Source organism: Vigna radiata, chromosome 11 (assembly GCF_000741045.1).
Source record: "Vigna radiata var. radiata cultivar VC1973A chromosome 11, Vradiata_ver6, whole genome shotgun sequence".
Taxonomy (NCBI): Eukaryota; Viridiplantae; Streptophyta; class Magnoliopsida; order Fabales; family Fabaceae; genus Vigna; species Vigna radiata.
This window is the reverse complement of record NC_028361.1, coordinates 5007411-5020969: the sequence shown is the minus strand read 5'-3', so window position 1 is coordinate 5020969 and position 13559 is coordinate 5007411. Positions and strand designations below refer to the sequence as shown.

At 33.4% G+C, this 13559-nt stretch overlaps 3 protein-coding genes across 3 annotated transcripts; 1 reads left to right on the top strand and 2 right to left on the bottom strand.

Moving 5' to 3' along the window:
* Positions 1-1643: 1643 nt before the first annotated feature.
* On the top strand, positions 1644-6731 carry LOC106776475. The gene is made up of 12 exons (XM_014663946.2): positions 1644-2246; positions 2370-2445; positions 2632-2705; positions 3110-3193; positions 3431-3547; positions 3708-4169; positions 4315-4718; positions 4815-4914; positions 5001-5060; positions 5137-5223; positions 5412-5540; positions 6152-6731. Exons 4-12 carry the CDS (start codon positions 3113-3115, stop codon positions 6452-6454), a joined length of 1743 nt encoding a protein of 580 aa, XP_014519432.1. The 5' UTR covers positions 1644-2246; positions 2370-2445; positions 2632-2705; positions 3110-3112; the 3' UTR covers positions 6455-6731.
* A 510-nt stretch (positions 6732-7241) lies between these two features.
* Positions 7242-8140, bottom strand: LOC106777008 (STS14 protein). The gene has a single exon (XM_014664504.2). The coding sequence runs from the start codon at positions 7992-7994 to the stop codon at positions 7455-7457; it is 540 nt and encodes a 179-aa protein (XP_014519990.1). The 5' UTR covers positions 7995-8140; the 3' UTR covers positions 7242-7454.
* Positions 8141-10908: 2768 nt separating this feature from the next.
* On the bottom strand, positions 10909-12054 carry LOC106777009. The gene has a single exon (XM_014664506.2). It carries the CDS (start codon positions 11767-11769, stop codon positions 11341-11343), a length of 429 nt encoding a protein of 142 aa, XP_014519992.1. The 5' UTR covers positions 11770-12054; the 3' UTR covers positions 10909-11340.
* Between the last annotated feature and the right edge of the window lie 1505 nt (positions 12055-13559).

Genomic DNA, 13559 nt, shown 5'->3' with positions numbered 1-13559 from the left:
GGAGGCCACGTAGTTTGTACTTTTGTAATCCTATTTCTCATTTAAAGAGACTGTTGTATATGTTTTTCGATGATTACATGGATCAAGGAAGCATGTCTGTCAGATTAATTTGAAAATTTACCCATCATCATTTGATGTAAAACCACTGCACATTGCTCTTGTTATATCGGTGTTTCCTGCCATTGAAAATCGTCCCTTTGACATGCAAAATCGATAATAAGATAAAATAGAAGTTCATTTGTTTATTTGTTGGGACATGAAATGATATTTCCACTCTGCAGTGAAACTTAAAATATATGATGCGTCCAAAGGAGAACCCCCGCACTTTGTGTTGTTCATCAGCCTATAAGGAGAATAACTCCACAAGACTTTTGTCAAATTTGTCACTTACTTTTTTCTTTCTATATAAAACGTTAGATTAAAGCTCAAATGATAATATTCATTTTCTCTAAAAGTAACGCTTATGTTGACACATAATCTCCTTTATAAGGAAAATATATAACTTTGTTAGAGCAAAACTTTTGTACACTTGCCTATCAAAGAAGTTTACTGGTCTTTTTCTGTAGCTTTTCATGGCTCTGCTTTTCACCTACACACAGTTGGGTTAAGATGTAATTCTGTGCACTGAATATCCCTCCGTGAATCCCTCTCCATAGCGCAATTTTCAACCTATAAAATATTTTCATTTTGAAAATAATATAATAGCGTGTGAACAACGTTCCTTTGTTTTTCTATCTTTTCTGAGCTTTTGAGTTTCTTTTGAGTCTCCTAAGCTCTTTTTTTCTTTTCTTTTCTTTCTTCCATATGTCTAAAGAAGTGTGCAACAAAAAAAAAAAGAAACTTTTCTGGCAATAGGTGTGTATGATTACAATAAGCAAGAACTGGGCACCTACCTCACCGCACCCGAATCCTTTTCTTTTTTGTATTGGTTTTGGAACCAAAAAGGTCAAGCCCCATTAGTATATTAGTGCATATATTATTATATTTGTAGATTCTTTGACAAACGTTAGTCTCTTTGATACTGAAGGACAATATGGGTATCTCCCTAGTTACCCTTCAAAAAGTCATAAGACAAAGAGAAACCCCACAACACATCCTCTATTCCTTTCAAGCATCCAATGTTCTTTATTCCTTACCTTTCATCCCTTTTGAGGTAAATTCATGCTTTTTCTTTCTTGCAAATCCAGTATCTATTTTGCTACGCTCACCTATTTTCTCATCATTGTTTATAATTGGTAAAACTTTGAGTACTCTAAACTAGAAAAGTACGTTAATAAAAATACAATGATTAAGCACTTAAGCAGGAGAAACACATGTTAAACAAAGAGTTATAGTATAATAATAATAATAATAATACCAATACCACTGTAAGTATGAAGATTTTAACTAAGGGTTTCTAATACTGTACACAGATTGCTCCAATACACCTAATAAATAAACAATACCCATTTACTTAGATCGCAATTTATGTTTTCAACCAAAATTATACCAATATCTAACATTAGTCCCAATTATTTTTTTTGTCTTCATTGTATTCTATCAAATCAAGTGGCTTAATGTCTAAGGTATAATTAAATGAGAGGTGCAAAATGAGACAAAGGGTGGACGGACGGTCACCAACTCCCACTTGTTTTCCCAACAAGAGAAGAGAATGTTGAAAATAAATACGCTGTTATTCATACATATAATTTCCACTCACAACCTTTGTTGTTGTCAGTGCAGCCACTACTTATTTTCTTCTTCTCGTTGGTCACACCTTGGATCTTTAGTGAGACTTTAGAGTGAGATTTGTCCACTTTCTGAGGCTTTGACATTTTCCCCTCGTTCACCATTTCTCAAAGTTATTCCATAAAGACTTTGTTCTTGAGGTAAAGCCTACTCCAATAACTCCTTTTCATGCAAATGAAAAAGGGTCATCCTTTACAAAGGCCAGTGGTGGCTTAGCACTAGCGTGAGAGCTTAGGAGAGTCTTGATAGAAAAGGCGTGTTTGGTTATAAGACCAATCTTTTCTCCACATTCACGCTCAGGTCTTAGACACGTAACACCCAATGATCACTCTGGGGAAACTTTCAGGAAGGAAGCTCCACCTGAGCTGAAGTGCAAATGGACATGTGATGTGATGTGAAATATAGGAATCTATTTAGCATTCTCTAGGAACTAAAGTTGGACTCTTCAGTTTTAACTGGTGCTTTTGGCTCATTTCTCAAGTGTGCTTCATCTGAGTTCTGACTTGTTAAGTTCCAAGGTAGTAGGATGGTTCATGGTATCTTTGTTTCTTTGTTTTAACACAGTTGAAGTTGTTGTTTATGTCAATTGTCAGTTGTTTTTGATTTAATGTGTGAAGAACTCTGTTTTCGGTGGCTTTCAGTTATGGGGCTTGAAGGGGGTGGAGGAAATAAAATGCTGGGATTGTGATTTACTCCAAGGCACAAACGTTCAAAGAGGTTCCTATCTGTTTCTTATGCTTTAGCCTTTAGCTTTTCCTGTTCCTTTTAAGTGTGCTTAAGAACACGTTATGTACTGTTGAACGACTAACAGTTGGTTTTACATTATCTTTGACGTGATTTTGCTTTAAACATGAACCTGGATATGGAACCAAGCACTGATATTTGCTGTGTTTTACATGGCAGTCTTCCTGATAAGAAAAAATTCGAGGAGGATAATCCAGATAATCGCATTCAGGCCTCAGATCGCAAGAAGCTTGGTATGTTGAAATCTCTCCTTTCTATTTTCTTTTCAATATTCTCAGAAATTGAAGGCACAGCACGTAGATAGATGCACTCACAGCAGGCATGAAGAGGGGTGTATGATGCTGAAAAGAAATTTCATCATTCTTCCTTTGACTTTTAGGACAAATCTTTAATCATGAATGATGTCAATGGTGGCCCAAAATTTAATAATAACTAACTGTCTTTCCAAAAGTCTAATCTAAGATGAGCAAACAGAGAATTGGTTTTGGCAAACATTATCACTTTTATTTCAATCTCATTAATTACATCCATACTGTTTGGACATTGATGGTCTATTCTGATTTCATTCTGTATAGTCCCCATGCGCGAAAAAATTTATAATCTTTCATGCATAAGTATGGGTTTGATTTGATTCCAGGACATGGGTTATCTCACGGAATGTGATAAAGCTGGGAAAAACCGAACCCCTACAAACGAAGTTCACAGTACTCTGAAGCAAGAGGTACAATATCAGAAATGTTGCTCCTCATAATTCTTTTGATGCAGATTTTGATGCAATCATATTTATTGCACCGTGGCCCCTTTGTCCATTTCTTTTTTGTTTTTGTATTTTTTCCCCTTTTTGGTACATTACATCCATCATTGAGTTTGTGCATCCCGCGTGAGGGACTTGGACCATATTCTTTTAATCATGTCTATTTCGTTCATATTTATTTATTGTTAAATTGCCCTGTGACAGATTCTACAACTGGAGAAAAGATTACAAGACCAATTTCAGGTCAGAGGCACGTTAGAAAAGGCACTTGGATACAGATCTTCATCTCTCGTTAATTCAAATGAGATGATGATACCCAAGGTAGCAACAAGTTCAATTAAATTGGGGTCTAGAAAATATGCATATACAAACACATTGTCATATATCTGTCTTGTATCATTAGATTATTGTGCAGCGTATACATGATTATATACATTGTTATGCATTTCTCTAGTCTTATTTTTTTTTTTTTGTATTCCAGCCAGCCACAGAATTAATTAGGGAAATTGCAGTGTTAGAGCTGGAAGTTGTGTATTTGGAGCAACATCTTCTGTCCTTGTACCGTAAAGCATTTGATCAACAATTATCTTCGGTATCTCCGACTTCAAAAGATGAAAGTATAAAGTTCCCTCTGACAACACTTAGTGCACGATTCGACAATGTTTCTGTGCCAGAGATCTTAACCAATAGAGAATGTTCTACAACACCATCTAAAGACCATGAGCTTGAGACTCAGAGAAAAGAGCAAGACAGACATGAGCCCGAGACTTTAGGGAAAGAATACAATGAAAATCTAATAGAAGAAAACCATTTGGATTCTGGTGTTTATCGTTGCCATTCCTCGTTATCCCATTGTCCAGCGTTTACGAGAGAATCTCCTCCAGCAGATTCTTTAGCTAGATCTCTGCGTGCCTGTCATTCCCAGCCATTGTCCATGTTGGAGGTAAGTCTAAGTCTTGTTTGAATAAAGTTTTCAACGAACATTTATAAGATGAAAAATATAGGAAGAAGAAATAAAATAAAGGCATCTGTAAGTTAAAATTAGTTTATGTATTGGATTTTAACTTTGAGTGCATGATTATATGCAGTATGCTCAAAGCTCTTCAACAAACATATTAAGTCTGGCAGAACATCTTGGTACCCGAATTTCTGATCATGTTGCAGTGACACCTAATAAACTTTCTGAGGATATGGTGAAATGTATATCAGCTATATACTGCAAGCTTGCAGACCCTCCCATGACTCATCCAGGCCTCTCATCTCCAAGTTCATCCTTGTCCTCGACAAGTGCCTTTTCCATTGGAGATCAAGATGACATGTGGAGTCCAAGGTTCAAGAATAATTCCTCTTTTGATGTACGGTTGGATAATCCTTTCCACGTAGAAGGACTCAAGGAGTTTAGCGGTCCGTACAGCACCATGGTTGAAGTCTCATGGCTTTATAGAGAGAATCAGAAGTCTGGTGATACTGAGAAATTGCTTCAGAATTTCAGGTGAGGCTGTTATATTTCATTCAGATTATGAAGATCTCACGTTAAAACTATATAGTTGAAGTTTCTAATGAGCTCGTCCTTATTATGTTGTTTTAGGTCACTTATTTGTCGACTAGAACAAGTAGACGCTGGTAGGCTGAAACACGAGGAGAAGCTAGCTTTTTGGATCAACATACACAATGCTTTAGTGATGCATGTAATTATACTGTCAAGAATATGGTTCTGCGTAATATTTTCTCATCTGATCAGTCGGGTTATAATTTGTAATTTTGTTTCTAATAGGCATTTTTGGCTTATGGGATTCCACAAAACAATGTGAAAAGAGCTTTTCTTCTTTTGAAGGTAAACATTGAGAGTAGTACCTTCAAAGTTATTTATTACAGGATGGAACTCTTATATGCTTGTTTGGTCTTTGCAGGCTGCATATAATGTTGGGGGTCATACGATTAGTGCTGACACAATACAGAGTACTATTCTAAAGTGCCGGATGTCTCGTCCAGGCCAGGTGAATCCTATGTTCCCAATTACTTCCATGTAGAAAACAAATAACAAATGAGAGAAAAATACAATGAAGTGAAACTCAAATATACTTTTAACATTTCTCATCCACATGCGAAGTATTTTTTGATTTTCTTTTATTCTAGACACTGGTGATTTACATGGTTGCTTCTTCAAACTTGATTCCCCTTGTAGTGGCTGCGCTTGTTATTTTCTCCAAGGACAAAATTCAAAACTGGAGATAGACGACAGGCTTATGCAGTGGAGCATCCTGATCCTCTTTCACTCTTTGCACTCTGTTCAGGAAACCATTCTGATCCCGCGGTATTTCCTCAATTCTGATTTTTATGCATTTTTCACGTTTATTTGGGAAATTCCTTATACATTGGCTAGTATTCAAGCAAAATCATCTGGATAACATTGAAATTAAATCAGTTGCAAAAGTTGTTTAAATGCTTTGACGATGCCATATGCAATGGTTAGAACTTGGAAATGTTACTTCTATGTCAGGAAGAAAATTACTTCTAACTGTGTTTAACAGTTAACGTGGAATGTGGTGTGAGAAGTGACTATTCTCAGAATTATTCACACCTTATTCACCCTCTTGCTATCCACCCATTGAAATCTGTCAATCAAACTCGTTTTCTTAATTGGCAATAACATCCCTCTTTAGTTGACTTTTTTTGTTATACATGGAGGGGTCTGAATCGAAGAACCAAAAAAGGACAGCGATTCTATTTAAATCATTCTTTGCTCTCAATAAGAAGATAAAGTGGATCATTCCATGTTAGCTGTAAAACTACGACACCAAGTTATTATGCTAACCAAACAAATTGAAGGCAGGGGATTAAGAAATAAATATATGGACAAATAGATTAGGTGTACAGCAGACATTTTTTAATATTCATTTTCCTAACTCTGATGATGTTTGGCAGGTACGTATATACACACCAAAGAGCGTGTTTCAAGAGCTAGAAGTTGCAAAGAACGAGTACATTCGAGCCAACTTAGGAGTACGCAAGGACCAAAAAATACTATTACCAAAGCTTATTGAGTCATTCAGCAAGGACTCGGGTTTGTGTCCCAACGGTGCCATGGATATGGTCCTGGAATCTCTACCCGAATCCCTCAGAAAGAGTGTTAAAAAATGTCAGCTCGGAAAATCCCGGAAATGCATAGAATGGATTCCACACAACTTCACTTTTCGATACCTTATATCTAAGGATGTGGTAAAATGAATGATTGCTTCGCAGCTTTGCTTCTTAGCGTCGCAAGTGGTGTGCTTTGTTTGATCTGTGTAATTCTTTTTGTACAAAGTAGAAAGGGCACAGCGAAATATAATACTATAATGTGAAAGAAAGCACAGTAGTACCTACTACAAGTGAGGCGGTGTAAATAATGTGTGTTGCTACTGTGCATGCACTCGCTAATCCCACAGCACATGTATATGTTTGGTGATTGTCTAACATGTTGCTTATTATAAACAATTGATTTGAGCTTATAGACAAAACAAATGGTAGACCCCCACTCTGAACAGAATAATTAAATTATTAACATATTCAACGAAGCATCAAGAACAGAACAAATATATTTTAGATACAAAAACTAAACCATTTAATTATTGCTTCATATATAATCAAACCTTTACAAAGTTATTTGGCAATTACCACTGTTTAACTACATTTTATAACTTAATCATATCCTTTTATATATTTTCGTAGTTGACAAATGACCTTTTATATCATTATTGACTTTTCAACCCAACAACTAATGCTAGGCTAAAGTCAAATTTGCATCGAAAAGAAGGGTGTCACGTGGCATAGGGATTTGAGTATCATGTTGTTCAAGTTGGAAACATAACTTCTGTTTTCCTTCTGTTTCCTCATCCTTTAACTACTAAACACTACAAAGTATCAAGTAGTGCTAGGTCATAACCTTTTTACCTTTTAAGTGACGCGTATTTAAGTAAAATGATTAATAATACTTAATTACTTTCGGCATAAATATTGATGAAAATAACATAAATGGTGGTCCAACATCATCGAATAGTTTCTACATAAAATGATCAGCAGTAGCAGAAAAATAACAAGAAAAAGTCGAAAACCATTACAGCACATGAAGAAGAAAGAAAGTGAGAAAAACTACGTCATAAACAGAAAATGTCTTTACTTAATAACTGATTTGATTTGATGCATGGAATGGGAATGGGAATGGGAATGGAAATGGATGATGGATGGATTAGTATGGGCTCTCTCCAATGACGTTACCCGGTGGGTCATAGAAACAAATGGTCAAGCTTGACTTCTCCTTCACGCACGAGGCTTCAGCGCACCCAACCTCCGTCGAATTCCTCCACACCACCTGCGTGTAAACCCCGCACTCGTGCTTCCCCACGCACGAGTTGTTAGCGCTAACGTAGAACTCTTTCTCCTTCACCCATTCCTCCACCGCCACGCGTGGCGCCACCGCCGTCACGCCAGCCCACAGCTGGTTTCCGCCGTACTTGCTGGTGGCCAGGTTGGCGAATTCGCACCTCATTTTGTTCCGCTGGTACCGGACCATCAGACTGGAGGCATTTCCCAGCTTCTCGCTCCACCTCAGAGGTTCCACGCCCACCGCGGCTCGAGCCTCGTTGTGCGCCTCCAAGTACTCACTCGCCGCGGCTGTGAGAGGCGGCGGCGGCGGCGGCGTATTGGGCGGAGCGGTGGTGGCATGGGCGAGGATAACAAAGGTGAGTAAAGAAGCAAGGGAAAATGAAAGATGATGGAAGATATCCATTTGAGCTTAGATGTACTTCAATGGTTGGATTATGCTATGTATGACAAAGTTGGAGTCACGGACTTAGAAATTCTTTATCAGCAAAGACAACAACGTAAGATGACCAATCTTTTAATTTACCATATTCTCCTTCCTATATCTTGATACTCGTTGCTGCTACTGCTGCTGCAGATTGCAATGTCATATTAGCACGTAAAAAATAAATTGCATCACAATTAATTTTATTTTAATTAGGCAATTAATTATATTACCATTGGTTTGATTAGTCTTGGAAATAATTAGTATAAAACATCCATTTTGTCTTAGTAATGGCCACCTTAATTTATATAATACTCTATCGCAGTTCTATAAAATGTTCCTTTTTTCTGTCAAAATAAAATACCAAAATCAAGCGAGTCTCACTAGAAAAAAGGGTGTGCGGATAGCAAATCCCTTCAATATACCATGACTGAAATTGGGCCGCATAATATTAGTTGAAGCCCATTTCAGAATTTTGAAATGTTACATTTCACCAAACAAAATTCTGGTCATGTCACTCACAAATGTGACTAGTCTATATTTTTATTTTACTATATAATTTTGCATTATTGTTCGGTAACAGGAGACGTGTTTGGTTCTCTCTCACACACGAAAATTTATTAAACAAAATTCTTAAGAGAGGATCCAAATAAAAAAATAAATAAATATAACACCATCCAAACCTTATTATGATATATATTTGCTCAGTTACAATTTAACATGTGGATAAATAGTAATAAATTAAAAAGTTAACAAATTAAATATAAATGAAAATAATTACTAAATGATCATGTTTTTCATTAGTCTAAAAATTATAATTAATAATTGAGATGCAACTGTTTAAATTAAAAACTTAGTAATTTCATTATTTAATTATGACTTAACTCATGTAGTTATAATATATAATAATAATTATATAATTATACTATTTTCTATTTTAAATTCATTCATTAACATGCAACATCCTTATTCTTCTTCAATTTCTTTTACTTGCTTCTTAAAAAAAAAAAAAGACAGACAAAAATAATGTTCATATCAAAATAATAACAAAATGTTAAATAGTATGGTTATTCCAATCATGAACTTTAGAAAAAACAAAATACATTAGAAAATTTTATCATAAACTTCATTAAATTTATGAGGGATGAGAACACCGATAACACTAATTTAACTTAAAAAACACATTGAATTTAAAAAATATAGAAAACTCGCTTACAAAAATATAAAAACAAAATTACTAATTATTTTACTTTAAAAAAAATACACTCTTGCTTATATTTTTGAAAAACTGAGATTTTTTAATGATTATTTGTTTTTTTATATTAAGTTCTATTTAATATTTTATAAAACGTTATTTAAATATAATTAATACAATTAAATGGTATCAATAGTTTAAAAGATAGTTTATTTTTCTTAATTAGTCCCTAACATGAGAAAATTCTGTGAAATAAAGAAAAAATATAGTAATAAAGTTTTTTAACTAATGTAAAAGTTAGTTATTTTTTTTCTTGAAATCAAATAATAATAATAATATTGAATTATAATCTTTTTTAATTAAATTAATCAATTTAGTTTTTTCATAGAGTAGATTGATTGAGGATTCGAGATTTAATGAGTCTAAAATTGAGCTGTGTTAAAATGGATGAGAATTGATGCCAAAACTATTCATTTTCTGTTTTTAATTTTTAATTTCATTATTTTAAGATAAATGAAACACATCTTTAAAAATTATGCAATAGTATAAATTATACTTTTCATTTTAAAACATAAAGTTTAGTTTTGCATAAAAAAAAATTATTTTTAATGTCCTGTTATAACAGATATTTTATTTTTTTAGTGGCAAATATAAAATTGTTTGTCTTTTAATTTGTTATTAGCTGTCAAAATATTTCATATTACAAATTAAAATATACATTTCAAAATCCAAAATTTGTACTCTTATTACTTTTAAATATTTATTATTTTTGTTCATCTTAAATGTTCAAATTAAAAATACATAATTTAGAAAACAATCTTTCACACAATTACAACTAGAATAAAATAAATATAAATTACTCATAAAACATATGTAATTACTCATTATTATTCCTAAATTAAGTTTAGAAACAAAATAACAGAAAAATAAAACAACAAATATATTATTCTCTAAAATTCTATATATAATTATTTTTTAAAAGAGAGTATTATCAATTATTTTTAAGGCAAGAAATACTTTCAAAGAATAGAATACTATCACATATAATAAAACTCTGGTACCAAATATTTAATATAACTCCATGTTATATCCCCTGAATTTAGTATTACTTTTTAAATTCAAACGATCACATGTTAATTCGAACGTCCACTCTCGTTGGTTCCTTTGAATTTAGGAACCTACTTATTGTATTATTTCTTAAATATTTGTGATTGTATTTAACCATTACTTTTAAAGTATAAAATAATATTAATTAATTTTCATTTTTATTTTTATCTTTCATATAATTTTTAATTAGCTGTGATGAAAATTTATAAAAATTTTATCAAAGTCAACTAAATTTATGTTATTTTCTAACAAAGAGCTTTAAACTTGAATAACAAGTCAAATATGTCATACAATTACTAAAAAGAATCAGGCCACTAAGATTAGTCTTAGATTCTTAATTTAACTCCACTAAATACAAGAATGCAAATTCAAAATGCTTTTCCCACTGCGTTGTTTGAGTTCGTCACTTGAATTAGTCAGGTAAGTACTTCCTTAGGCTATTTTAAACGACTTTTTTTATCACAGCATTTAATTTAAATACGTTTAATTCCCTGTAATTATGATAAAGAAAATTTACTAAACAACAATACTAATATGATTAAATAAGCTTCTTAAGCTAACAAAAATAGCTAAAAGATAATAAAAAGTCTACAATTTTCAACCCAATAAATATTGGGAACGCAATCAATTATATAGAAAGCAATTTTCCACCTTGAAAAAAGGTTTTGGAAGAAAGAAAGAAAAAATTGAAGGAATTCCAAAAGCTGAAACCCTGATTCAGGTAGTACATGTTTTGAATAGAATGGGTGCAATTACAAAGAAACAGAGATGGAGAATTGTGAGAAAGGCAGGGAATTGTGCAGATGCTGCATTTCATGATTCCTGTGGGGGCGGCCAAACCAATTCACAATCTCTTCTTTCACAACCAATCACTCTCATTTGGGCCCTTACTCGTACAAATTTGATCACCAATCTCTTCTTATTCTCTTACAAGGTCCCACTCAAGTAAATCGATTGAACCACAAATCAAACCCAACAAACCAAAACACTTTTAACAAAACTAACTTACACGGTCACGGCACCACTCTAACGACGCCGCGTAACGGAAGCTCTGTTTGTGCCGGTGTGGTTATTTTTGGGGTTGGAAAGTGCGGAACCGGCTTTAACGGCGAGATCGCAGAGGAGAGTGAGGGACAAAGGAGAATGAGAATGCGAGAGAGGGACGAGGAAGTAGATTCGGCCAGGAAGAAGCTCCTCCTCGTCGGGGACGCGTGGCATGCACGTGCCGATGTGCACCGACTCGGAGTTGCAGAGGTAGCAATGAGGGTTATCGTTGAGAACGGTTTTCGCGGGGATGGGATGCTTCAACTCCTTGATTCGACCCGCCAGGTCCATCACCATGATCGACGAAGGTCTTCGGAACGATTCCGACGCATGTGCACCGCCACCGCCATTATTCATCCATGCGGTTGTGATCGTCGTTTTGGTGGAGGGAGAAGATGCGCACGCGCCCATTGCGTCGAGTAGATGCTGCTGTTTCGAGATTTGTTCCTTCCCTTCTTATCCTGTTTTTCTTTTTTTCTTTTTTTTTTTGGTATATTTTGGATCTTGGTTTCTTCTTCGTTCTGAGGGATTAGGGTGACGTTGTCACATAATACTAACATTATAACCTTTGGCATTTGACTTTGACGCAAATGTGCGCGTGCGCTGAAAATAACAATTGGGACAAAAATGTATTAAATGTTTGCATTTAATGATTTCATTTTTATATTTGAGAGTGTATCAATTACCAATAAATGTGAAGATTCACAAGTCTTGACCTATTTTTAAATATATATATATATATATATATATATATATATATATATATATATATATATATATATATATATATATATATATATATATATATAATAATTTTATTTTATTCATTTTTATATAACATTAAATTGGACGTAAATTTATGAGTTAACTTTCCTATATAGTAGAAAAAAGTATAGTTTTTCTGAAATTAATTAAATCAAATTTAATTTATTGAATATGCAGGCTATACAGGTTCAAATTAAATTAGGGTAAGTTGATTTATAATATAATTTTAATAATGTATTGCTATATAGTTATTTCTAAATAAAACCATATAAGATATATAGATACAAAAATTATATTTCACGATCTAAAGATAAATTATAATTATTATGAAAAAATATATATAAACAAATACATAAAAATAAAATATTATACCATATATTGTTATATATGAATGAAAATTATATTAACTAATTTATCAATATAATTATTTCTTTGACCAAAAACAAAAAAAAAAAAAATTGTATATGCATACAAAAGTATCAACATCATCTTTTATTAATACTCCATAAACACTTTGTTCATAAAAAAAAAAAAAAACATGACAATGTAAAGAATAATCGTTTCCTAACTAAAACATATGAAAGTCATTCCTTCATGTATATTCTAAAACATAAATAATCTCCTAAACTCACAATAAAAAAAAAAACACCAACAACAAAAATTTAATTAAAACAATCTTACTTACACCATAATATTAATCTCAAGCCAATTAGAAGATATATAATTATTTTTATTATAATTATTTATTAGTTAACATTTAAATAATTTTAACAGATATATTGTTTAATGATAAATGTGACATCCCAATAATATACGTCATGCATATAAATTAAAGACGTCAACATCTATGATAAAGAAAGCAGTTAGAGAGTATTTAGAGTACTAAAGTTAGGATTACAGTAATCCAGGAAATTTAGAGGAAATAAAAAAAACGTGAAAATAAAAGTGTCTCAAAATACAGGACATAAAAAAATAGCATAAGAAAGTCCTAAAAGCTAAACAGCAGCAACACCTTCGTTCTCCTCCAGGACGTTCTCCACAGATACCTCATTCTCCTCTGTTCACATCCATAAATGGATGATCATCGCAACAAGTAAAACACACACATACAAATCAACCAACAAACAAACAAGGGTGAGCTAATTATATAAAATCATACAACTGAGATTAAGCATGTATCATACAATAATAATTCTTAACAAACAGTTTAATAATACAACCTAAGCATGTGAATTTCTAGACTTGACTCGTCCGAATTTTAAAATGATAGTCGGGCTATGGCGAGTCTTGCACCCGTGGTGACTTATGAAACTTGGGTTCCCCACCCTGCCACACTCACGAGGTTAGTCCGTTCCGCGCCTTGAGGCATACTGGGAGCCCCCAAGACTAAGGACCTCCTGCTACTTCTCACCACATGGTTCAACCTCTCTAAGTGA